The sequence below is a fragment of the Carettochelys insculpta genome, chromosome 19 (genome assembly GCF_033958435.1).
Source record: "Carettochelys insculpta isolate YL-2023 chromosome 19, ASM3395843v1, whole genome shotgun sequence".
NCBI classification, from domain to species: Eukaryota; Metazoa; Chordata; order Testudines; family Carettochelyidae; genus Carettochelys; species Carettochelys insculpta.
This window is the reverse complement of record NC_134155.1, coordinates 5,179,067-5,202,225: the sequence shown is the minus strand read 5'-3', so window position 1 is coordinate 5,202,225 and position 23,159 is coordinate 5,179,067. Positions and strand designations below refer to the sequence as shown.

Genomic DNA, 23,159 nt, shown 5'->3' with positions numbered 1-23,159 from the left:
ATGTTTCTAAACCATCACTGTTATTTCTGTGCCACTACATTAATTTAGGTGTACAGGGACATTCCAGTATCATGTATCAGTCAGTGAAGATGTAAGGTTAAGGAACTGGACTTAGATTCAACAGATCTGTGACCAAATCCTAGCTCTGACACTGACTTTTTATGGGACTTTGAGCCAGTCCCTCAAACCTCTCTGCATCTCCATTTCCCATCCCTAACATAGGAGTAATAATCCTTCTTTCACTTGTCTTTTCTATTTAAATTGTAAACTTTGACAGGGAGTAGCTATTCTTATGTGAAAAATGTAGAGTGCTTGGCGCAGTGGGGCCCCAGGATTGGTTGGGGCCCCTTCAGTGTTCCTGTCATTCAAATAGTCACCAAGCATTAAGTGCTCTCTTGCAAGCAGGAAGAGCTTTTTAGTTTTTGCATCTTTACTAGTGGAAAAATAGCCACATCTGGCAAACCAGCATCAGCAGTTTTGCTGCCACCTGTTATACTGTAAAACATATTTTTAACTTTAGCTGCAACAAGACAAACACCAGCTGGCCCACTGGAAACCAGTTTAATTGGTTCCCTAGCATCAGTGAGAAGGACCAGGAGGACTCACTGGACTGCAGTTAGTCCTTCCAAATGATGACTTAGCGGGGGTGGAAAGGGAGTTTTAGAGCCCAGAGTCTAATGTCCTGAAATCCTAACAGCCTCCCCAGTAGCCCAAGAAAGAGATGCCAAGTATCTTAGCATTTTGCTCCTGCCTTTGTGTCTGCCCCTGGCACTACATGTTCCAATTTCTATTGTCAGGATGAACAAAGATGATCGAATAATTAGAACAACAAATAACCCAGATTCAACTAAAGTCAATATTAACAGTCTGGCTGGGAGTTCTGCTTAATGTTGTATTTTTGACACTTGCAGACAAGAAAGGTTCAGCAAGACAGCTCCAAACAGAGGGCATGTGCCACTGAACTCAGGTTACAAGAGTATGAAGGTAGAAAACTGTAGTTTGGGGCAGACACATGCTCAGTTCTGCTAAAGCCCAAATTCTGTCACTTTACCACCTCGTTCAGCATACCAATTCATACCAGGCAAATTGTGATCTCAGCGGTGGCTGCACAATTTCCAGCACATCTGCAGTGCTTCTGGGGGTCAGGCTCTGGCTCATGTGTGGCAAGCCCCAGTTTAGCCAGCTACAGACTAGCAATCAAGGAAATAAACACAACAGCAAAGGACGCTTCTCAAGGAGAAAACAACATCCTCCTCAACCCTAAAGTGCATCTCCAGCTTCCTGGGGCTGCTCCATCCCTCCCTAGGAGGAAGTGCTCAGCGCAGCTGGGCAATGCTGGCTCTTAACGCCCTCGCCTTCCCTACTTTACCTCCTACTTTCAAACTTTGGGCCTGCTCCTGAAAAGGGACCAAGCACCCTCAACTCCTGCAGGGGGCAAGGAGCTGGCGGGATCGGGCCCCTCTTTCTTAACCCCGGGGTCGCTGGCGCTGCTTCAGCCACCGGACAGGGGGAGCTCGCCCGGGGCGGGGAGGGGCGAAATCTAGCCGCAGACACCCCCGCACGTAACACACCGGGGCCATCTGCAAGGAAGGGGGACGCTGGTGCTCGGGCCCCGCCCGCCCGGCCAGCGACCCTTGAGAGCCAAGAACCCGGCTCCCGAGGCTGGAGCCCGCGGCGAGCCCCGCCCTTCCCCCACAGCGCAACTGGTGGCTCTTCGCAGCCCGCCGGCGGGCTGGGGGGGAGGGGACCGCGGGCCAGCCGGGCCGTGAGGCGGCGGGGGGAGGGGGCTCCGGCAACTTACTGCAGTCGTCGGACTCGTAGCCCTCGGCGTCTGCCGCCTCCTCCTCGGCCGGGCGCGGGGCTGGCTGCTCGGCGGGGCCGCTGGCGCCGTACGCCCCGAAGAGCCGGTCCACGTCCTCGTCGTCGTCGCGGGGCGGCTCGGCGGGGCTGAGGGGCGGGCGGGCGGCGGCGGCAGCGGGCAGGCCGCGCGGGAAGCGGGGGAAGTAGTCGGAGATCTGCTTGATGGGCTTGATGGGGCCGGGGCAGACGTCGATGGCCATGTGCTCCTGGATGCTGATGGTCGCTCTCTCCCCCTTGCGGAGTGTCATGCAGGCGGCTGCGGGCGGGACGCGCCCCGGCGAGCGGCGGCGGCGGCGGCGGCTGAGGAGAGAGGCGGCCGGCCGGCCGGGCTCCCGGGGGCAGCTCAGGCGGCGCTCTCGCCTCAGCGCCGCTGCCGCCGGCCGCCCTGGCAGACAGTGCCCGCGCCGCCCGCGCGCGCGGGGGAGAGGGAGCGGGAGCGGGGGGCGGGGTGGGCACGCGGGTGATGTCACCGGCTCGCCGGCACGCGGGCCGGGGCAGGTGTGCGAGCTCGGCCCCTCCCCCTTCCCCTTCCCCTCCGCTTGCACGGGGCAGGCGCCAGCGGCCCCTTCCCGCGCGTCCCCTGCCGGCTCTGCAGCGCGCCTGGGAAGCAACACATGGCCCGTGCTGTGCAGTGCCCGGGCCGGGGGGAGGGCTCGTCCCGCCCGGCTGCAGCCTCTGCCGGCAGCCACGGCACCTAGGCACGGCGGGGAAACCGCAGGTCAGACCCCGGCTCTGGCTAGGGCCGTCCGGCCGTGAGCCGGTCGGCAAGCTGCAGCGGGGCTGGCACTCAGCTCCCTGTCGGCTGGACTCGGGAGCAGAGTAAGTGCCCGGGGACTCACCCGGGCTTTGGCCCCATCAACAGCTCAGCTTGGAGGAGCCGCTCGGCCAACGTTAGCGCGTGAGCCTGGGTCCCCCGAACAACCCCCCCCCGCCACGGAGCTGGTGCGGGGCTGAGCCGGACTTGCCTTTGTTCCTAATGCCGATGCCTTTGGGGAGGGGGGGGCATCAGGAGACGAGGAACAGTTCTCACCCCATCTCCGGGCACCCCCTGTACCCGGCTGCAGCGATGGGTCGGGGGGAGAGAAATTAACGCAGCGCTCTGGTCCCTGCCCTAAGGGTGACAGCCTGCAGATTGCACACTACTGAGAGAGTCCAAATACTTTCATTCCCAGTGGTCCACCGTCCTGCTAGAAACATCCCCATACCTACTTTATGTCCCAGGGACCGAGGCTGAGAGACCCAGTGGATGGTGGATCGGACTGACAAGGTCACATTGCAAACAGCAGGAAGGGGATTTGCTTCTGTGCTTGTTGCTGGCAGTACAGCATGTATTCATTTACACAGCGGCCAGTGCTAGGGACAGCAGGTGAGATGCTTTCGCAGTTCAGACCACATTGAGCCTAACGTCCAATAAAGCGGCTAGTCTCTCATTCACTACAATCGCTCGCTCTCTCCCGCCTTATCTCAGTGCTCCCTCACAGATCTTACCTTACAAATAGACAAGAAAGTGAGGATATTACAAGCAGGGAACAGACACCCAGAGCTGAGGTGACTGGTCCAACCTGACACACCAAGTCTCTGGCTTAACCACAAGCCATTCTGTAGCTCAGTGAGACAGAGAGGAAGTTCTTATAAATGTAGGATTCTTGCAAGCCTAGCCCTCTTGACAAAGTCAAGATCAGGGGCACTGAACTTCCCAGGAGCAGCAGCTCAGAAAACCTCAGAGGAGGTCATCAGCCTCTTCACAACATCACTGTCATTGTCTAGGAAGGATGTGAACAGCACCTGGAGCAGCATGGGGCTCTCCAGAGCAGGATCAAGTTAAGAAAAGGAAAGTTGAGGTGAACTATTCAGACAAACCTCCAGCTCTACTACATGATGGGACTGCCTCTCTCAGGGAAGGACTGGATGACCGTAGAACTGGTCTGGATAAAGCACTAGAAAAAAAAATCCATTGCTGGAAGCTGTCTAGATCAGCGTTTCTTAAATGTGTTGAGACCAGGGGACACCAAACAATATTTTTTTAATGCAGAACACCTATGAAAATTTTCTTCAAAAATGTCAGACAAAAAAAGTAATTTTAAGTAGTAATTTAATCAGGCATCATAGCAATGAAGTAGTAATACTGTATCTGGTTTTAATAACAGAAAACATAGACCATCAATGCATTTTCGCATCACACCTGCATGTTGTTCACAGAACACAGTTTAAGAAACACTTGTCTAGATAATCAAATAGACTGTCCAGTCTCTACTGTCTTTGGGAATCAGATGAGAGCCTGGGGCCTGCAAATCAAAGCATAGGATAATTTACAATAAACTCTTCCTTCCAACCAACTCATCCCTACCCTTTCACTTCCTCCCCACACTCACATGGGCTGGAATGTCCACATCCTAGAACAGGATCAGACCAGTACAGACCAGATTTAGTATGTCCTCCTTTGAGCGTGAATTACATTGGCCACCTCATCAGGAGCTGGCCTGACCCCCACACATGCTGACTAAGCAACAATACAGCAGGTAGAGACACAAAAATAGAGGTATTAATTGGGCCAGGAGATAAAAGCCAGCTTGGGGATTCAGAGCCAGCTTCCAGGTAAAGCTTTTAATTCCCACCGTCTGGCTAATGCCTGGAAAGTAACATTATTTGACCCCGAGCTCCAGCAGCATGATTCACTGCTACTGTATTGCAGAAACCCTGGTTCTTTTTTGGGAGGAGTAAATGTTCCCTTCCTAATGAAAGAGTGGAACAAACAAGATCATTTAAATATTACAGAGCGGTCTACAACTGCCTGACAGCTCTTCAGCGAAAGGAAGAGACTCAGCTGCTCTTGGAATGGCAGAGTTCCCATCCTGGGAAGAGTGGGAGAGACAGGACTTCTAGCCCTTTGAAAATGTGAAATTGACCAAAGCAAAACTGACATCAAAGCTGTAGCAGGATACAACAGCTCTAATCTAAAACTGTCTCCCTGCTTGGTGCATATTATTAGCAATTACAGCATCAGCTCACTACATAACAGCTTTGCAGGTCAGTAACTTATGTCACAAGGAAGGACACCAACCAAAAGCAAGATTCAGCAACTAAGCAATTCAGCACATGCTTAACTTTGAAGTGAAGTTTAAATCCTGCACGGAGATGAATTTAAGCATGTGCTTTCCCAAATCAAAGCCTCTGCCCCTGGCGCACTTTGATCTGGCATCTTGGACTAGGCACTTAACATCTTGAACCTTAGTTTCTTCATCTGAAAAGTACTGAAAATGCCTTACGTGGCTGCTGTTATTCTTAATCATATTGCTGTAGCATAAGGGAGCCACACTCATGGACTGGGGTCCCAGTGTGGTAGTCTGTGTACAAACAGAGCCAAGAGACCCTTCCTGCTCCAGAGAGGAAACACATTTCAGCTGAAGCCTGCTTCGGAAAGGAAGGGTCTCTTGCTGTCACATTTCAGCCTTATTTCCTCATTTAGAAAGTAGGGCCAAGGTCTACTCTCAGTTACTCTGTATTTACACCTCAGACACTGATTATGGAATTGAGTCCATTCATTTTCTGATGGCAATGCAATTTTAAATGATCCTACCACTTAACTGTGGAGACGAGGCGTAATGACACTTCTGAAGGCTGTCTGTCTATGACTGCATCAGACAAACTGGTGATGAGCAGCGCTCTCTCTATTTTCATTGCCCATGGTTAGAATAAATTTGGGTTTGTGCACCAAGGCATGTACTGATGTGCACCACCAACAGAAACACATGCAGCCCACTGTGGACACTCTGCTAATCAGCTGGGCAGTACCTGACTCTCTCCTGGGTGGCTGCCCAAGTGCTTAGTTCACAGGGAACGCTGGTGAGGAACTTCTCCACTGACAGACAAAACCATATACACCAAGATGACACTTTCCTGCTGTGCTTGGCAGAGCTGGCTGGTCAAGGTCACATATTGTTATAATGATTTGTTCAAAACTGATCCCATGTTAAATTTTTTCACCATAAGACATCACTGTATGTAATAATGGATGTTCCATCCAAGGATCTCAAAGCACATTGAAACATAATTGTGAAGCAGTATTCACTGCATGCTTGTGAAATAAGGAAGTAGCATTTGCCTCATCTTCCAGCTGGGGAAACTAATGCACAGATTAGTGATATAACTTGCCGAAAGTCATGCAGTGAGTAAAGGTCAGAGCTGAGAACAGAACCTAGCAAGTTCTATATCCCACTCCCCTGCTCTAACCACTTCCAGGGCTGGATTAAGGCTTAAAACACTTGAGAGAGAGCCTGAAACAGTCCCTATGAGGCATGGGAACTTCATGTCATACAGGAGAATGGGTCTAACACCCAGATCCACTGCACTGTAGAGCCCATCTCAAGAGAGGGCTCAGTAAGACAGAACAGAAGAATGCAGTGAACCCAGTCCACTCTGTCAATCAGATTCATCCTCACTGCTGTCACAGCAACACCAGGGCCTCTCTGCTACCCCACTACTCTCCAGGGGACAGGGATCCCAGTTGCCCAGCTTTTCTGGGGTTGGGGAAGGCACTCCTGTTAACGCTATGTTGGGGAGGGGGGCACCTGCCAGTCCTGGAGAAATGCTGGGTGAGACCCTGGGTGCAATGATGAGACTAGAGAAGCCTAGAATGCCTTAATGCTAGACATGGGCATAATTGTTTTGTCTTCACTATGGGCAGGGGAGGGTGACTTTGAACTGAAAGCCAGTGTGCACCTTCCACCACATAACTGACGGCAGGGCACTACTGCCTAGCGGATGGATGCTCAGCTCTTGAGAACAAACCTATTTCCACTGAACTCAGCAAGAGTTCAGCCATCAACTCCAACAGCATCTTGAAGAGGCCCCTGACATGCACTGCACATACCCTCCCTAGTGAAACACTCATTGCATTTGCTAGATGCAGAAATAAGAGCGAGTAGGAAGCTTGGTTAAGTCATCCCAAGAGGCTTACTACCAGGTATGCAGATCCAGCATCCCAGCAGCACCATAAGCACAGTATATCCTGGTCCCCAGATGCTAGTCCATGCACGTCATAGACCAGATTATCCATTCTCAAAAGTGCGCAGCAAACCACCATCTTTTGACCAGATTTAACCAGGCATTACTAGCCGTGAATGGAATCACTGTGGTAGAATGCAGCCCACAATCCTCTGGAAAACCGAGTCAAACCAAACCCTTTTGAAAAGCCAGTCGCAAAGCAAACTGCAAGAAAGAGCCCTCTTTGCACTCAGTGCTGCTCAAGGTTCATAAACATGGGAGTGGATGGAAGATTTTTCTGCTGCTTTCTTAACACTAGACGAATCAGCAAGGACCTGGGAGAAAGCACGAGGTCGTGCTGGTCTCTGCATTTTCAGTGCCAAATATTTGGTACTTCTCAAAGTGGGAGCATCAGGAATCCCTTGATTACATGAGCATCTCCGCTCTCCATTTAAAAATTCAACTTTTAGCTGTCCTGACTGCAGAGAGAAGCTTGAAAACATGAACCATTTTTACCAAAATGGCTCAAAAATCAAGGCATTTTAAAGGAGCCCAAATATTTTAAACCACTTCTGATTTTTGGTGCTCAGAATTGACAATACTAAGCACTCATTATTTTTCCAATTTAATACCTCCCACTTTATGCAGAATGCAATGCAGCCCAATGCCTGAATCAAGCCCCTCTGGGAACATGATCACAGCAGTGCTCATAAAGTAAGTGCAGTGTACTTTATTATGTGAATAGGCAACCTTGCATTCCCTAGCTCCCCTGGTGACACTGGGTGCACCATCACCTCGTGGTTAGATACCATCTCAGGTCTCCAAGTTCCATTCCTGTAAGCCAACAACAGCTTATCTTGCTTTTTCCTGACTGGGGGCATACAGCCAAGAAACTTGAGAGAGAGATGTATTGAATTTTAGTGCTTATTTGTCAACAGTCAGAAAGTGGTTCTGGTTATCAGGTATTCAGGGCCAGGAGGTGGAAGGAAGGTTTTCTAAGGAAAGGCTCTAGCTGCATGGTGTGTGAGAACCACACTGCAGCCTCTGCATGTGCGTTACTGCCACCCCACTGCATGTGTGTGAGGGATGAAATCTGGAAGCTTTGCTGCAGCTGAAAGTTTGAGACTGTTGCAGGAACCAGCTTCCTTCTTAAGATGTTAGTTGCCTTGCCAGCCATTTCAGTTTGAGACAGGCTGTGACCTGTATGTTATCAAGTGCTGAAAAGTGCAGGAGAAATGGCAACAGAGGGCGCTGACTGGGAAGACTCCCAGTTTGCTGGGAGCAGCCATTGAGTCTTTTGCCTCTTGCACAAGACTGACTTGACGGAATCACAAGGGCATAACCGAGTCCCAAGTGCACATTACCGATTAACACACATACATTGGGCTGATTCCATGCACACCACTGCGCTGGCAGGATTCTAGAGATTAACATGTACAAGACAAGCAGTCCTCCTCTAGCACCTTAAAGAGTAACAATTTTCTTTATTAGGTAATGAGCTTTCCTGGGTTAAGACCCACTTCATCAGATTTTGGAGCAAAAATCAGAAGTGCGTGTGTTCACACACACACAGAGAGCAATGGGGAAAGAAGAAGGGGAAAAGTCACCAATCATTACCTAATACATAGTACCTGTTACTCTTTATGGTACTGCAGAACAGCTTTTTTTTTTTTTTGTGAGGCTACAGATCAACATGGCTCCCCCACAAGACTCTGTCGAAGACGGTGAGCAGTACTCCGAGCCTCACTAAAGGGACATTATTCCTATCCACTATGCGCTGATAAGTCAGTTCAGAGGCCAGCAAATTCTTACTCAATCAGGGATTTTATGCAGGCACATCTCTAAAAAGAGCAGAGGGTGCATTCCTCCTGCTTTTAGTATCTATCCGACACTAGTACCCAGAGGGTTCATTGTGCTAAGAGCTGCGCTGGCACACAGTAGGAGAGCCTCTTCCCATACAACTCACCATCTCAATATACAAGACCCATGGAAGGGAAAACAAAAACCACAAAGAGGAGACTCATGGGTCACTCAGCAGGTTAGTGGCACAGTCAAGCATGGAACTCAGGTTTCTGGGAGCTACTCCACTGTCTACCCACTAGCCCATACTGCCTCGTCGGATAAGTGCAGCACTTAGGCAGTGCACAATGGTTCCCTTTGCCCTGCCCACTTCTTCGTGGCTTCTTCCCTTTGCCCAGCCCACTCTGTCAATCAGCTCCATCCTCACTGCTGCCACAGTAACACCAGGGCCTCTCTGCTGCCCCACTACTCTCCAGGGGACAGGGATCCCAGGTGGCTTAAGAAATGTCTGCCACCTGTAAAGCCAGCAGACCAGGCATCTGCAGGAGGGAATGCATCTGTGACCTTAAAGGCTAAAGCCATGTGCTCTGTCTCAGGGGTGAGCAAACTTTTTACATTGGGCCCTACTCTCCATTCCTGCAATTAGCACGGCCCAGCCAATTTGTCTAATGTAATCCAAACTGACAGAAAGTTTGGTTATGCTCATATGAAAAAAAACTTTGGCATGTGTAAGAAAATAAGTCTGTAGAATATAAAAATTTTACTAACCATTATATAAATGGGAATACACATACCTAAAAACAGTAACATAATTCAACATTTTTGATGAGATGGGTGAGCCTGAGACCAAGCAGCCAATTGTGCTGTGCCCCCATTATGAAATTTCATGCCCCCCTCTTCGCACACCCCTGTTTCCACCTCATGAGCTAAACAGCCAGCTGTCATCTCAGCCTAAACTAGAGCAGAGACGTCAGTCTCACTCATCAATGGTCCCAGTGCCTCTGGGGTTACCTATTGAAGAGAGTTCCCCAAGCTAATAATTGATCCTCAGTGGTAGGAATATTTTCCTGGCAGCCACACATATTGTCCCCCACTTCAATTAGTTGTGTCCCTTTCAGTTCTATTTCATGTATGGCTAGCCTGAGCCTAAGTCCTTAGCGGTAGCTTTTCTGGCCAGCGCTGCTGTCACAGAGTCTGACTGCTTCACCCTTTTCACTTGCTGTGTCTCGTTTCTTTATGGATCTGTAAGCTGAAAGGCAATGTAAACGCTGTGTGTCCGAGGGCAGGGACAGAGACCTGCACAGCATCAATTCCTGCTAGGCTCATTTCATCTGCCCTGACCACATCAGCCAGCTAGAGTCAGCATTCAGCGAGACTATCCATCTGACTCCTCTTAGGCGGTTTTTTCCTCTGTTTCCCTCATGCCCTTCAGCATCCCCTCTCCCCCCAGGATGACAGCACCATTTTTTTTCCCTGGCAGGCGTGATACAAACTCCGCCTTTACTCTGGAATTAATACCCCTCACCCAAGATGTGTCAAATAAATAGCAGCAGAGTCTTTACACGGGTGCATAGTGGTCACATTAGGAAGTGATAGTACCGTATAACATACAATCCTAATCTGCACCCAAATGCCCAGAACTGCTGGATGTCCAACAACCAAAGTGTTAACCATGATGTTTAGGGCCCGCACACGAGAAAATGATATCAGGAGACCCGGGCTTCATGTGATCATCGTTAAATTTCAGAGTAAGCTGAATGGGGGCAAGATATCAATTTCTATCTCTGAGATCAAATCTTTCTGTCCATTTCCAGAGTCAGATTCGTCAGCAGTGGGCCACATTCAGAAGGTTCCCACCACTTCTGGCAGAGCTAGTAAGGAAAGTTGATATTTCCACAAAGGGAACCTCATGTTTTGGGAGATCCAAAATTTAAACTCCTAGGTCACCTTTTCAAGTACATGGCCCCACCAATGGGATCAGTTTTCCCAAAGAGCCCAGTGCCAGTTTTCCTAGAGCTCAGGCATCATGAACCTGCTGTTCAGCACATCACTTAATGCTTGAAATTAATCATATTCTTATTAGCTTCATTTAAACTTAAACTCATGTTTAAATGCTGTGTTGGACTGAGCTGAGCTTCCCCATCCCCTGCCCACAGAATAATCAGCAACACTTAGTTCTTATATAGCATTTTCCTTCAGTTCATTTCAAAGTGATTCACAAACAAAGTCATTAACCCCATTTTACAGACAGGGAAACAGAGGGGCAATGACTTGCCCAAGGTGACCCAGAGGCCGCTGGCAGAGACAGGAAGAGAACCTCGGGATCCCAAGCCCCAGTCAGTGTGTTCTAGCCACTTGCCCAGATTTCAAGAATAGCGCCTTGCAAAATCCCAGCCCTTCTTTGAGGGTTGGTTCAGGACTTAAAAAAAAAAAAAAAAAAAAGTCCTCTTGGCTCCAATTTGCAGAGATCCTGAATACCCCCCAGTTCCAGGGAACATCAATGGCAGCTGCAGGTGTTCAGCGCTTTCTAAAAAACAGGCCCTCGGTGTCCCAAAACAGGCATGCCCCAAACTAGTGACTACTCAGGAACTCCTTGGTCCAATTTTCATTTTTAAACAAGTGGTTAAAAGTGGGCAGAAAGTCCTGGCGGGGTACCCAGCTTCCATCAGACCCTCCTGTGGCCCTGATCATGGCATAGCTTCAGCTTGCTTGTAGGAAGTAAGGAAACCCAGAGAGCGAAACCCCCCAGCTGTGCCCTGCCCTATTAGTGCCAATTCCAGGCTTGATTCAAAGCCCGTTCAGCTATACCCATATTTCAGTGGGCCCCCTGAGGAGACACAAGCACTTACATAAGGCAGCAGACACCCTCTACAAGAGAAATAAAACTCCTTTCCTGCGCACACCTTGCTGACTTTCCAGGGCATAGACACAGCTGCAGGGAAGAGCCCATCGTTGCTCCTGTAGTATGAAAATGCCACGTGCTGAGCTATGGGGAATCATAAAAACAACTTATTGGTTTCACCAAATTAAAGAGCAATTTGGCTGCCTTGAGAGCACATTATAAACACTCCTCAGCCACATACCCATCAGACTAACGACATCCTGTCAAAAGCAATCCAAGCAAAACTCTGCTGAGGTGCTAACTGCTGCTTATTATTGTAGCTGTGCCTGTCACTGCCTTGAAAGAGCTGGCACACCTCCGTCCTCAGTAAAGCTGCCAGGCACGAGGGTAACTGTGCTGCTGCCTTCCTCACAAGGAAACTGTGACACCAACGAGCTGAGTGGTGGCAGACTGTGGCTGTGCTAGAGGCAGCAAGCCACTGGGGTGCGTGGCAAGTGAATGCCTCATGCAAGCCCATGGTGCAAATACCATTTCCATGCCTCATCTGTCTGTGCTAGAACCAGAGGTGTGGAGGATGTTGCAGCACCCCCTGCTTTTAAGTGGTTTCCATTATATACAGGGTCTACAGTTTGGTCCAATGGCTCTCAGCTCCCCATTATACAAATTGTCCCAGCCCCGCTGTTGCCCGCTGGGAGGGCTGACGTGAGAGAAGAAACCCCAAGCTGCTAAGACAAAGGATTCTGCTCCCAGCTCCAGTGGCGTAAGCCCAGAATGCTTTTCATAGACTCAGCTTCTCAGCTGGCATCAATTGACATGGCTTCACTGGACTCATTCGTGCTGCCCTGATCAATGCCAGCTTTGGAGCTGGCTCGGTGACTAAAGCGAGTGGCAGGCCAGCAGTGCTGCTCCCTTGTAGGTTTTGGAGAGCATAATGAGGAACAGACAATAAGTGAAGAGGATAAAGGTGCAACAGGAACTTGCTGCCAGCGAGATCTACCACATTAGGCCACAGACTTACGAGTCCTCCCCAAGGAGAACGGGGAAGACCCAATGCTGAGCCTGAAACAAACCCAAGGAAATGTATCATAGGGAGCGAGCCCTGGGCTTTTCACTTCCCTGCCTTCTTTGGCTAACAACTCTGCACTCTTCTCTGCGATCTACTGGCATGAAGCCACCAGTACACCCTGCAGACATATGGCTCCTGTCGGAGCAGACAGGAAAGTGGGGAAGCGGTGACCTTGCCCATGGTGCACAAGCAGAGCCTGGCAGCATGGGAAGAGGAAAAACCACCAGCAGGAGCATCCGCCCAAGATTTAACAGGGAAAGGAAGTTGGGCGGAGCCTTCATTGCACTTTCCGGCAAAGGGGCCAGTTCTGCTGCTGCGCTCAACAGTTTACACCTGAACCTCCTCTGGTTACAGATTTAGCACTTGGCTGGGAATACTCCCACTGCGGACTGGCTTTTTCAATGCCTGGAAAAGAGGAGGCAGCACAGGCCTGTGGCTGGGGCTCCAGGCCAGGAGAGCAGAGTTCCAGTGCAGGCTCCCTCACTGACCTGCTTCAGGAAGGTCCTCCGTACCTCAGTTTCCCCATGTGTAAAAAGGTATCTGCCTTCCTTGCCAAAGTGCTTGCGCTCAGTGGGCGATAAGGGCAAAATGTTATTACTCAGCATGAGTTTTCCTTCATGGGGTCTGCCTTTCAGGGCAGGACATTTAGCTTTGTAGTTTGTTTGACTGCAGTTTAGTTGCTGGAAAAGATGACAAGCCAGCACAATGCCAGCTGCCTGCTCTGCACAGACCATGGCTTGAGAACCTCTCAGCTGGAGGACTGTAGCCACTGGCAAGAAATCCTCCACCCAGCCTAGTCATGCTCCAATTATCCTACCTCCAAGTTCAGTGAGTCACCCTGCGAAATGCTGCTGCCTGGGCACAGCGCCCATTCCATTTCCGATTACAACACATTTAGATCTGTTATCTTGTGTCAACTGCAGCAAGGCAACAGGATACCATTTCTATTCAGACTCAGGAACTCCACCTCCCAAAGTACTTTCCATACCTGTTATTCACCTAGGGAGAGCTGAAGCTGGGACTTTTTGTAGCCTGGGTACATTTGCTCATTTGCAGTAGTGGGTGGTCAGGGAAGATCATCTGCCAATGGCAGGTCTCCAGCGGCAGCAGGGAGAATGAGCCACAGCTGTTTGCCACATGGGGCGTGGATATCAGTGTTTACATGACTAGCCTGAGGGTGCCAGTGCCAATCACAGGCAACATCCTTCAAAGAGCCTGCAAGGAAGAAGAGTTCATTTCTCTGTGTCTGAGCAGAGTGGAGGGAGCAGAAGCTGCCTGAATCCCTGGCCCTCTGACAGCTGCCTGGTGCCGTGCTGTCCACAGAACTACAGCCCCATGGTTTTCCACATGGTCCTGTTGTCAACATGACTAGCCCAGCAGGCACACATGAGCCCCTACAATGACACATCCAGCCAGAACCCAGTTCTGGAGTGGAGAAGACAGCTCGGCTCTCGTTGGGTCACCAGCCAGGATGGTCTGTTACAAACCCTCTGTCACAGCCACCATATCCCCTCTCCAGCATGGATCCTGCTGCTCCTTCCCTATGTTCTCCGCCTGGCTGGGTGCAAATGTTAAAGCTTGATCTTATGCCCAGCAATGCCAACATAGAGGCCATTAACCAGACGGAACAGCATGTGTAAGAGCCTCGAGACCCATCCAGAATCCCAGTTGCAAGACAGTGCGCTGTGCCTTACCCTGGTGGGCTTTAGCATTGTGTATCACCTCCATGTGCTGGGGACAGGAGGATCCACAAGGCCTGGTGGTGTTAGGTCATTTCGCACCTGGGCTCAGTGGCCTAGGACACAAGCTGTTAGCGCAAAAGGCACCTTAGGTTTCTCTTTGTTCTGTGTCAGTATGGTAGCAGCCAAACCCCACACCACTCCAGTAGGGAACGGAAGAACGGGGAGACTAAGTGACTTGCCCAAGGTCACACAAGGTTGGGGTAGAGCAGGTAATTGAACCCAGCACCTTACGCACTTGATCTTCCCCCAGAAGGTAGGGAATCCCTGGACATGAAGGGGTTAACCCTGACACTAGCTTATGGGACTCATACTGTTGGCCTGGGCTGGGCTAAGTTGCATGGCCTGTGTTACTGTAGCTGAGCTCAGGAGCACTGCAGTCTGAATGCTCCTAGATCGTAGGGATGACATAGCAGGGTGGGGGTCACTGCTCCTCGCCCACATCCTGCCCTTCATCCCCTGCGCCTGCTGTCAGAACAGAGATTTACAGGGCAAGGGGACCAATAGTCTGGCTGCTATTAACACAACAGGGTGTGGTGCCCTGGCTGCCAGTGAACCACACAGGGGCAGAGCAAAGAAGTCAGTTGCCTGGCGAGTAAAAGAGGAGGTGAATCCAAATGCCAGGCTCCTGGGACAAGCAGTGAGACAAATGGAGATCTTAGGGAATGAATGAGCTACTCCCAGAGGCCATGGCTGCTGCCCTGAGAAGCAGAGGGGCTTTGGCTTAGCATAGCCACCACCGGATGCATTTTTCTATTCAATGGAAGGAAAGTAGCAAGGTCTCCTCTCTGATTATTTGTGAGCCACAGCAGCCCTGACCCACCTAGCGCTGATCCCAACCCGTCCCCACAGGTGGCTGAAAGCTGGTCTGGGCACAAACACCTACAGGGTGCATGGTGCACTCAGAACTCCCACTGCACCACTGAGCCCCATGCAGGAGCGCGAGCGCCAGGCTGGGCTCCCCTGAGCCCCTGGCACAGGAACATCCACTCTCTGGTACCCACCATTCAACCTCCGTACTTGTGGTTGAGGCTGCCAAAGAAAGGGACAGATCATGTCAGTCCTCAAGCTGCCAAGCCAGGAAGTTACCAGGATAAAAAGGGGGCGGAGTCCTTGCACCCACCTCTGGAATATGGGTGCCCTGCCTAGGTAAGGGCACCTATCACCGCAGAGCGACCCTGCACAGCTGTTTATCCCTGGAGCTGGGAGGCAGCATTGCAGCAGAGATGCAGGCTTAGTCTGGTGCTCAATCAAGTGGTGGCTGGGGGGAACACACATCTCACATAACCCATCAGTGGAGGTCATCCACCGCCGCATGAGGCAGTAGCTTGGCCAGTGGAGAATCCTGTTGGTGCCTTAGCGCCGTCTGTGCCAGGGGTTAGGCTGTCTCCCAGGAGTGCAGCTCTTCCGCATCCAGAGACTCGTTGCTATGCCCATGGAAGTCCCCAGTGCAGACTAGATCCCAGCCTCCACAAAGGGAACTTTGTCAGTCTGACAACCAATCCCAGGCTCCCCTAGTGCCTGGGCTCCCGGAGAGCTAGCCCTGTCCACGCCCACTGCTGCAACAGGCAGCATCTGGATGCAATAGGGATGGAACAAGCAAAGGCTCTTATCTTTTCTGCTAGTTACCGCTGGCCTGCTCTCTGGTGAGCTGCTGGAGACGGATACATTACATCCCAGGGGGCACCAGGCAGAGCAACAGCATCCTTAAGCATGAGTTAAATGCAGTGTCTGTAGCAACCACCACTTTGGTGTACCCCAGTGTACTTTCTCAGGACTCCTGTGCCAGGCCAGAATCCAGCCCGCTGACAGCGAAAGCCCTGAAGCATGAGATCACCCCACCTCTTTCCCCTTAGCCACTGGGCCCATATCCAGCCCCCTTGAGTCCAGCAGTGTCCTGTGGTACATGGTAGGCCCAGGGGAGGTCCACATCCCGGCTGAGGGTGTCTAAGAGGGGAAAGAGTGACAGGATCCCCCTTCCTTCCCTGAGCTGGCTGTGCTGTGGTAGCATGGAGGACATAGGGAAGCAAAGCCAGCAAGACTGTAGCTCCAAAACGTATGGCTGCCTGGGTAAGAGCTGTGGCACGCTAAAGGGCATAGAGCCATGGGGCAGCAGTCCAGGGGAGGCAGCTGAGGGGTGGGTGGGTGGTAGGAGGGGTGCATTCCTGGAGACTTTCTGCCCTGCCCTGACTTCTGCGGGCCTGTCTCCTCCACCTGGCCCTGGTGAAGCTTTACCCCTCCTCCCAACCAGAGGTTTGGCTCCCAAGGGCACCCACAGCAGGTCAGCTCTTGCTTCACTATTGCAAATAATCAACCAATCACCTGCCACTCACGGCAGGGCTCACGGGGGTTTCAGATGTGATAGGACAGCTTCAGGAGCTCCCACAAAACAAGGCACCTTTCACTGCACAGACCCTCCCAGTGCTGCCCTGCATCTGCCGGGTCAGGCCCTCTGGCAGTGCAGGACGGCCACTCCCTGCTCAGGCACCCCCTCAGCTGGGCAGGGGGCACAGAAACACCCCCAGAGCTGGGGAGCTGGAGCAGCCCTGCTTGGGGCTTGCACGAGGGGGGAAGAGCCCTCTCTCTTCCTCTCGGTTCTGTGCACAGCCGCACAGCGCTAACACAGACACACCACTGCAGCCTGCCAGCAGCTGGGCGAGCAGCCAGCTGGACTCATGCTCAGCTCTTGCTAGTTATAAGATCTTGATACTCCCACCCTGGTCCCCTGCTGCCTCCCACATACAGAGGGTGGGTTCTCTGTGCAAGGGCCTGTCCTCGCAGCTATTCCTGCACTGAGCCTAGCACCAGGGGTGCAGACAGGATTCCTAGGCCTGCCTGTGCTACAAATCAGAACCAACCACTAAGCATCCAGCAGCAAAACATTCTGCCAAGCCCTAAAAGAAAGCTGGACAGGAGGGGTTCGGCTCCTTCCCCCAAGCATCAGGTTCGAAGCACAGGGCCAGGTAAATGATTCTCCAGGACTCCCAGCATAAGGGAGCACTTGGAAAAGGACCAAAGCCCAATCGCTGAGCAGAAGGGGTCTGATGATGGCAGCACAGAGCTCAAGGTGTTCTTCGGCGTGGGCTCGTACAACAGGCAGTGGCTAGTCGTCCTGCTCTGATCCCCCAGCTGAAGGGTGTCTGCACCTCCCTGTGCCTATGTGACCCCTATTACAACACATTTGACCACATCCAGCTGGAATGCCAAACCCTAGGTAAACCTGCAGGGAAGACATAAAGCAAACTCACCACCTATGGTCCTGTCCCTGGCTCTTCCCAACAAGACCCTCTTCTTTCTCCTGCTTGGGCGTGTCCATTGCACCAGCCGACCCCTCACGCTGTACTGGATGCCTGCCATGGCACCAATTCTCACCATACCTGGTGGTTTGCTTAGAGCCCCAGCTCCTGGAGACTGTGGGAATCTGGGCTTACAGCCCCCATGCTTGGGGAGAAAGGCTCAAAAAAGGTGACTTGAGACACCCTCCCCACAAGGCTCAGAAGCTAGCAGGGAAGGGAAGAGAACGCACTGCTAATCTCAGGATTTGGAGGCCTGAGTCTTCAACATGTGGGTTTGGCAATACTGAGGTTGTAGAGCGTGAGGCTGTGCACACACGCGTGATCACTGCAAACCTGTGTGCCTAGCTGCAGTGCCATGCACTCAATTTGGAACTGCTATGTGTGAGAGCTCATGGATCTGGGATCAGACAGAAGATCTAGGGCACCGCCCACTGCCCCACCACACACACACACACGCTAAGGGCACATCTACACTGCCTGGGAGATTGACCCAGTCAGGGTCAACCTTCTGGGGTTCAATTTCATGCACCTAGTAAGGATGTGCAAAATCGAAGCATCTGAGATCGACAGTCGACCCTTGTACACACTGTCTCAAGGAGCGAGGTCAACAGGAGAATTTCTCCTGTTGTCCTCCCTCAGTGAGGAGTACCAGGTAAATCCATCATAGATACACAATTCCAGCTATGGCAATTGCATAGATGGAATTGATGTATCTACAATTGACTTTATGGTCTAGCACAGACCTGGCCTAAATGATGCTCCTCAGACAGGACCCCTGCCAGGGGACCAGGTATGGACCCAACAAAGCCCAGAAATCACATTGCTGTACCACAGCAGCTGGTTTATGCTGCCACAAATAAAAATTAAGTGGGCTCCTTCTCTCCCCTGGCTCCCACTCACAGCATGCTCTTCAGATGAAGCCATTCCACCATTAAAATGGAACAGCTGTAATAGCTGAGGAAGGCCTGCAGCCCACCTGCAAAATTACAGGGCTAGGAGCATTTAGCCAGTGACAGAGCAGCTGTCTGATTAACTCAACGTCCTTAAGTGCTTTTTAATAGAACACTACACAGACGGGTTGCAGAGCCCTTTTGCAAGTCTTAATGATTGTGAGTGAGGTGTGTCCGGGGGATTTGAACTCATTCTCCAGGCATCTCCACTTATAAAACCAGCAAATATGCTCTTAGCATGTTCTTTGTAAACACTGACATGAAGACAGACAAAGGATCGCACTGAAGTCCCTATTATGTCCAAAAATTCAGACCACGAAAATTTTTTGAGCCACTGAAAGCTTTGCTGCAAATGGTAGTGACTTATCAATAGCTCTTGGCCTGCATGACCCAGACAGCTATTCTGCTTTCTCCACACGAACATATCCCTGGGCTTTAAAGATGCACACGATAAATCAGGAGCAGCAGAGGGACCAGCAACTCATAAAGGAAGTTTGTCAGAATGTGCCTCTTCTTTGCTAGTGAAGAAACAAAACATTTTCCGTTGAAAACACGGCATAGCTGAAACCAAGGCCAGGGGTCTAGTTAATTCCAGCCCAAGCTTATAGGAGGCAAGAGCCTCTCTTTGGGACAGCAGGACCCTTAGCATAAAATCCTAGCCACTGCCAAGTACTAGGAGGAAGCTTAGGCTGAGCTTTACCTTGTGTTACCAATAAAGCCAAACAGCAGGAAGCAGGAGGAATTTGGAGACTAAGGTTCTGTCTATATTAGGGTTTTCTTGCAAAACAATTTCTCATGCTATTACTGAGGTTGTCTTTACTAGGGAAACAAGTCAATTTCAGATACACACTTCTAGCTACCTCATCTGTATAGCTAGAATCGACATGTTGGCATCGCCTTATTTCCCTAGTGAAGCTCTAGCCTCTATACTCTCCCATCAACTTCCCTTACTCCACATGATAGGTCAAGCATGCAGCGCAGAGGTCAACTGCTGACCCTGAGAGATCGATTTTGCTGCATCTTTGCCAGACACACAAAATCAAACTCCGGAAGTTCAACCCTGACCAGGTCGATCTTCTGCTTAGTATAGACAAAAGCCCTAACACTAGTGCAACTCCAGTGTGGGAAAAAAAAACACTCATGTAGCTGGTTACTGGACTCCTTGCTGGAATAGGTGGCATTGATTTAAGGCCAGTGAATACCTTATATCATTCCCTTGTGAACTCAGGCTCTATGAATCTCAGTTTTCTAACCCTGCTCAGAGACATGACTCCAGGCCAGCCTGTAGAGGAAAGGATGCTAGTCCCAGGAATTGTGTACAGCAGGGGCAAGAGATGGACTTTCTATGAAGATGTCGGTCCAGGCTACAGCAGTGTGTGTGAAGCCCCTGTGGGGTAGGAAGCCAGCCTGTTTTTGTGTTTTAACAAGGAAATGTTTAGCACACAGGGACTAGACTGATGCCTCTGTTTTTCTGAATGGCTGCTCTGCTACTAAACAAACACAAGCTGCATTTGCCGTTCACACAAAGCCTGTGTCTGAGGACTGGGGACAAAGGCTCCAAGACCACGCTGCATTATCTGGAGGACAGCAACCACCAATCCCATTTTGCTGAATGATTTTACAAATCACAAAAGGGTAATGAAAGCCCTGACAAAACACCTCTGAAGATTAAAGCTCACACAGCATGGCTGGCGAGATACAAGCATCTCTGCCAAAGTATTAGCCTTATGCAGATTTCTACCCCCAACAGTCTATGTGACCCACCTGCACTACAAGAACCTGCCTCTCTGGAGGCTCCAGTCACCGTGCTCATCATTCAGATGCAAATGCAGATTCTCCTGCTACCCCAGCCCTTCCATGGGAACTCCTGCCCTAGCTACAACGTGGTGGACTTTCTAACCACAGGGTTTGAACTTGGCTCCCACAGTCAATGTTCCCTCAAATCTTTCCCATTTACCTGCAGATTTTATCCATCCATGTGCAGAATAATTGTATTCTATATGCACTGAGGCACATGCGAAGCTGCACAACTAGTGGAATAAAAAGCTGGCCATGGGTAGCCTGCTCATCAGCTGGACGGCACTGGAAACTCTCCTGACTCCAAGCCCAGCTGACAAGGAACACGGTTCACCATGCACAAGTATCTGGTGCTGTGGTGGAAGGATGAAGTCCCCTGGCTGGCAACCGCAGTGCTCTTTGATCTCTTAGGGGACAGCAGGCTCCCTGTGGTGGGTTATGCAATCTTCCCGCAGCCCCACTTGTGAAGGTGACAAAGGTTGTTCAGAATGCAGGTCCCCCAGAGCAGAGACAGGGCAACACTTGTCCATTGGCAGTGGGAGCAGAGACCCACTCGTCTTATTCTGCAGTGGGAGATCATTGTAACGTACATCACCTTCATTTACCGCTTTATCTTCATCCCTGGTGTGACCCCAGTGACCTTCAGAGGGTGAGGTTAGCCTCTCTGCTGCCCCCTACAGTCAGTTTAGGTGCTGGGTAACAGAGGAGCCAGTCCCAGGCCTTTCTGGTGCTCCTGTCCAGCACTGACTGCTCTGCTCCCAGTCTGGCCTTCACATAAGCCAGGAATCTCTTTCGTAAGGGGATATCCTCCTTTCTTGGCCAGGCTCACTGGCTTTCCTGCAGGCAGCATTCGCTCACCGGGTCTATGTTTCTTTCAGCCCTGCACTGCAGCTTTCAAAGGAAGCACACGCCCAAAGAAAAAAAAAAACACAAGCCTTGTAAGTGCATCCATCTTTCACTGCACACACAGGCATTGATCAGCAGCATTTCTCAGAAGCCCGACAGCCCTACAGACAGAGCCTCTGATCCTGGCAGCATGCCACCTAGGGAGCATTCAGAACTACGCCAGCCAGTTGGAGCCTGGCTTTATTGTTAAACAAACAGACACCGTTGATTCTGCTTATTAATAACCCCTCAGTTGCCAGCAGGAATTTGCAGTGGCTGGCTAACAGCGACTAAGTAGAAGGCAGGTTTGTGGGGTTACAATCAAGGAAGACACTGAGATGGGCCTTCCGTGGCTGCTGCCCCACAAGGTTGCCTGAGAGCGGGTCAGCAGCGGGAAAAGGGTCTAGATACCGAGTGCCAGGGCTTTCTCTGAGAAGCAGGGCCCCTGGGACTGAACACAGGACCTTTCTCCATGCTCAGCACATCCTTCCCTCTCAGCAGCCTGCAGCATGGTACATCCCAGCACTCCCTTGCTTGCCTGCGGCTAGGGCCCTCTTTCCAAAACGTGTTGTCAATAAGCAGGCTGACTCCAGCCCGTAACTTTGGTGGAGTTTTTCTAATTGACTCGTAGATTTGTTTAGCATCTGAAAGCTGAGTGGAGTGGGGATAATACACACTTTGGGGTGTGCACTAGCTGGAGTTGCTAGAACGGCTGATAATATGGGTACCCCACGAGTTGGGGTCCTTTCCTTTTCATTGGATTTCATATTAAATACACATGGTAAGCACTGCTCCTTGACATTATCCCTCATTTTAATGTATTTTCTTCCACTCCTGTGGAGTGTTTACAATAGCTATTTCTATCTAGATATTTTGTTCGTACTGGTGGGGCACATCCACACTCTACCTCTGTATTGGTGCTGCATATAAGAAATTTTAACCCAACCAAAAGAAAATTCAGCCCATCCAAAGATGGAAAATATTAAAGTGAACACTGCTCCTCCACCCCACACGCTGTCAGGAGAGCCCTGGCGCATGAGCGGGGCTGGGGGGGAAGGCAGGAGTGGTGGTGGGAGAGGGATAGGGCAGCAGGGGCCCAAGTGTACGTGGGCATGGCCACAGCAGAAGGGATGCTGGGGGAGAGGGACTATGACAGGCTGTCGGGGGGTGGGGCCAGTTGGAGAACTGGGGGTGGCGAAAGGGCAGGGCCTGCTCTGGGGTGGGCTGTCCATATTTACAAGAAAAGGCCCCCCTGAAATTCCTGCATACAGGCCTGATAAGCCAGTATCCAAATGCCATTCGTGCTGAAGTTGGTGGGACAGGATTAGTGTCTTTCAAAGTGTTGCTGTTAACCTGAAGTTGTCAGTGTCTGGGTTTCTATGAAGCAAAACCTACTGTAATGAAGCTGGAATAATGAAGGCCCAAGGCATTTTCTGGGGTTTAATGTTCCAGGCGTCAGGGCTGCGGGCTGCAAGTGAAGCTGGACGTTATAAATGCAACAGCTATCCATACCCCGGGCTGTGTATGGGCCTAGGTCAGTAATTCAAATTAGAAATGGGGGCTAAGCAAAGGTGGGGTTTTTAATTCTGAGCAGTGCAAACCTAGATCTGCAGCAGGAATAAAGGTGCAGTGACGGGTGTCTTTTGCAGATCTCTGCTCAGCCCTGCCTCCTGGCTCAAAGACAGCGGATGGCAGAGGAGTTTATAACCACACACTGCACCTAGCCAGAAGCTCTGAGCGCTTTGCTCCCACAGGGAGGTGGGCATGTTTGCTATCAAACCTGTTTTCACATGGAGAAGGTGAGGCACAGAGAGGAAGGAAAGTGACAGCCTCCAGGTCAGACAGGAAAATCAATGGCAAAGCCAGGAACAGGATTCAGCACTCTGGCCTCCTTTACCTGCTAAATATGGCATCACTTCCTTCCAGGAGCTCAGCTGTCAT

The 23,159-nt window shown here is 51.0% G+C and overlaps 1 protein-coding gene across 2 annotated transcripts in view; it reads right to left on the bottom strand.

Annotated features, from left to right (window-relative positions):
* Positions 1-2,223, bottom strand: part of DOC2B (double C2 domain beta) — a 162,134-nt gene extending 159,911 nt beyond the window's left edge. For both annotated transcript variants that reach the window (XM_075013832.1, XM_075013834.1), the window contains exon 1: positions 1,802-2,223. In XM_075013832.1, the coding sequence (XP_074869933.1) occupies positions 1,802-2,108 (307 nt within the window). In that variant the 5' untranslated portion in view covers positions 2,109-2,223. The remainder of the gene's footprint in view (positions 1-1,801) is intronic.
* Between the last annotated feature and the right edge of the window lie 20,936 nt (positions 2,224-23,159).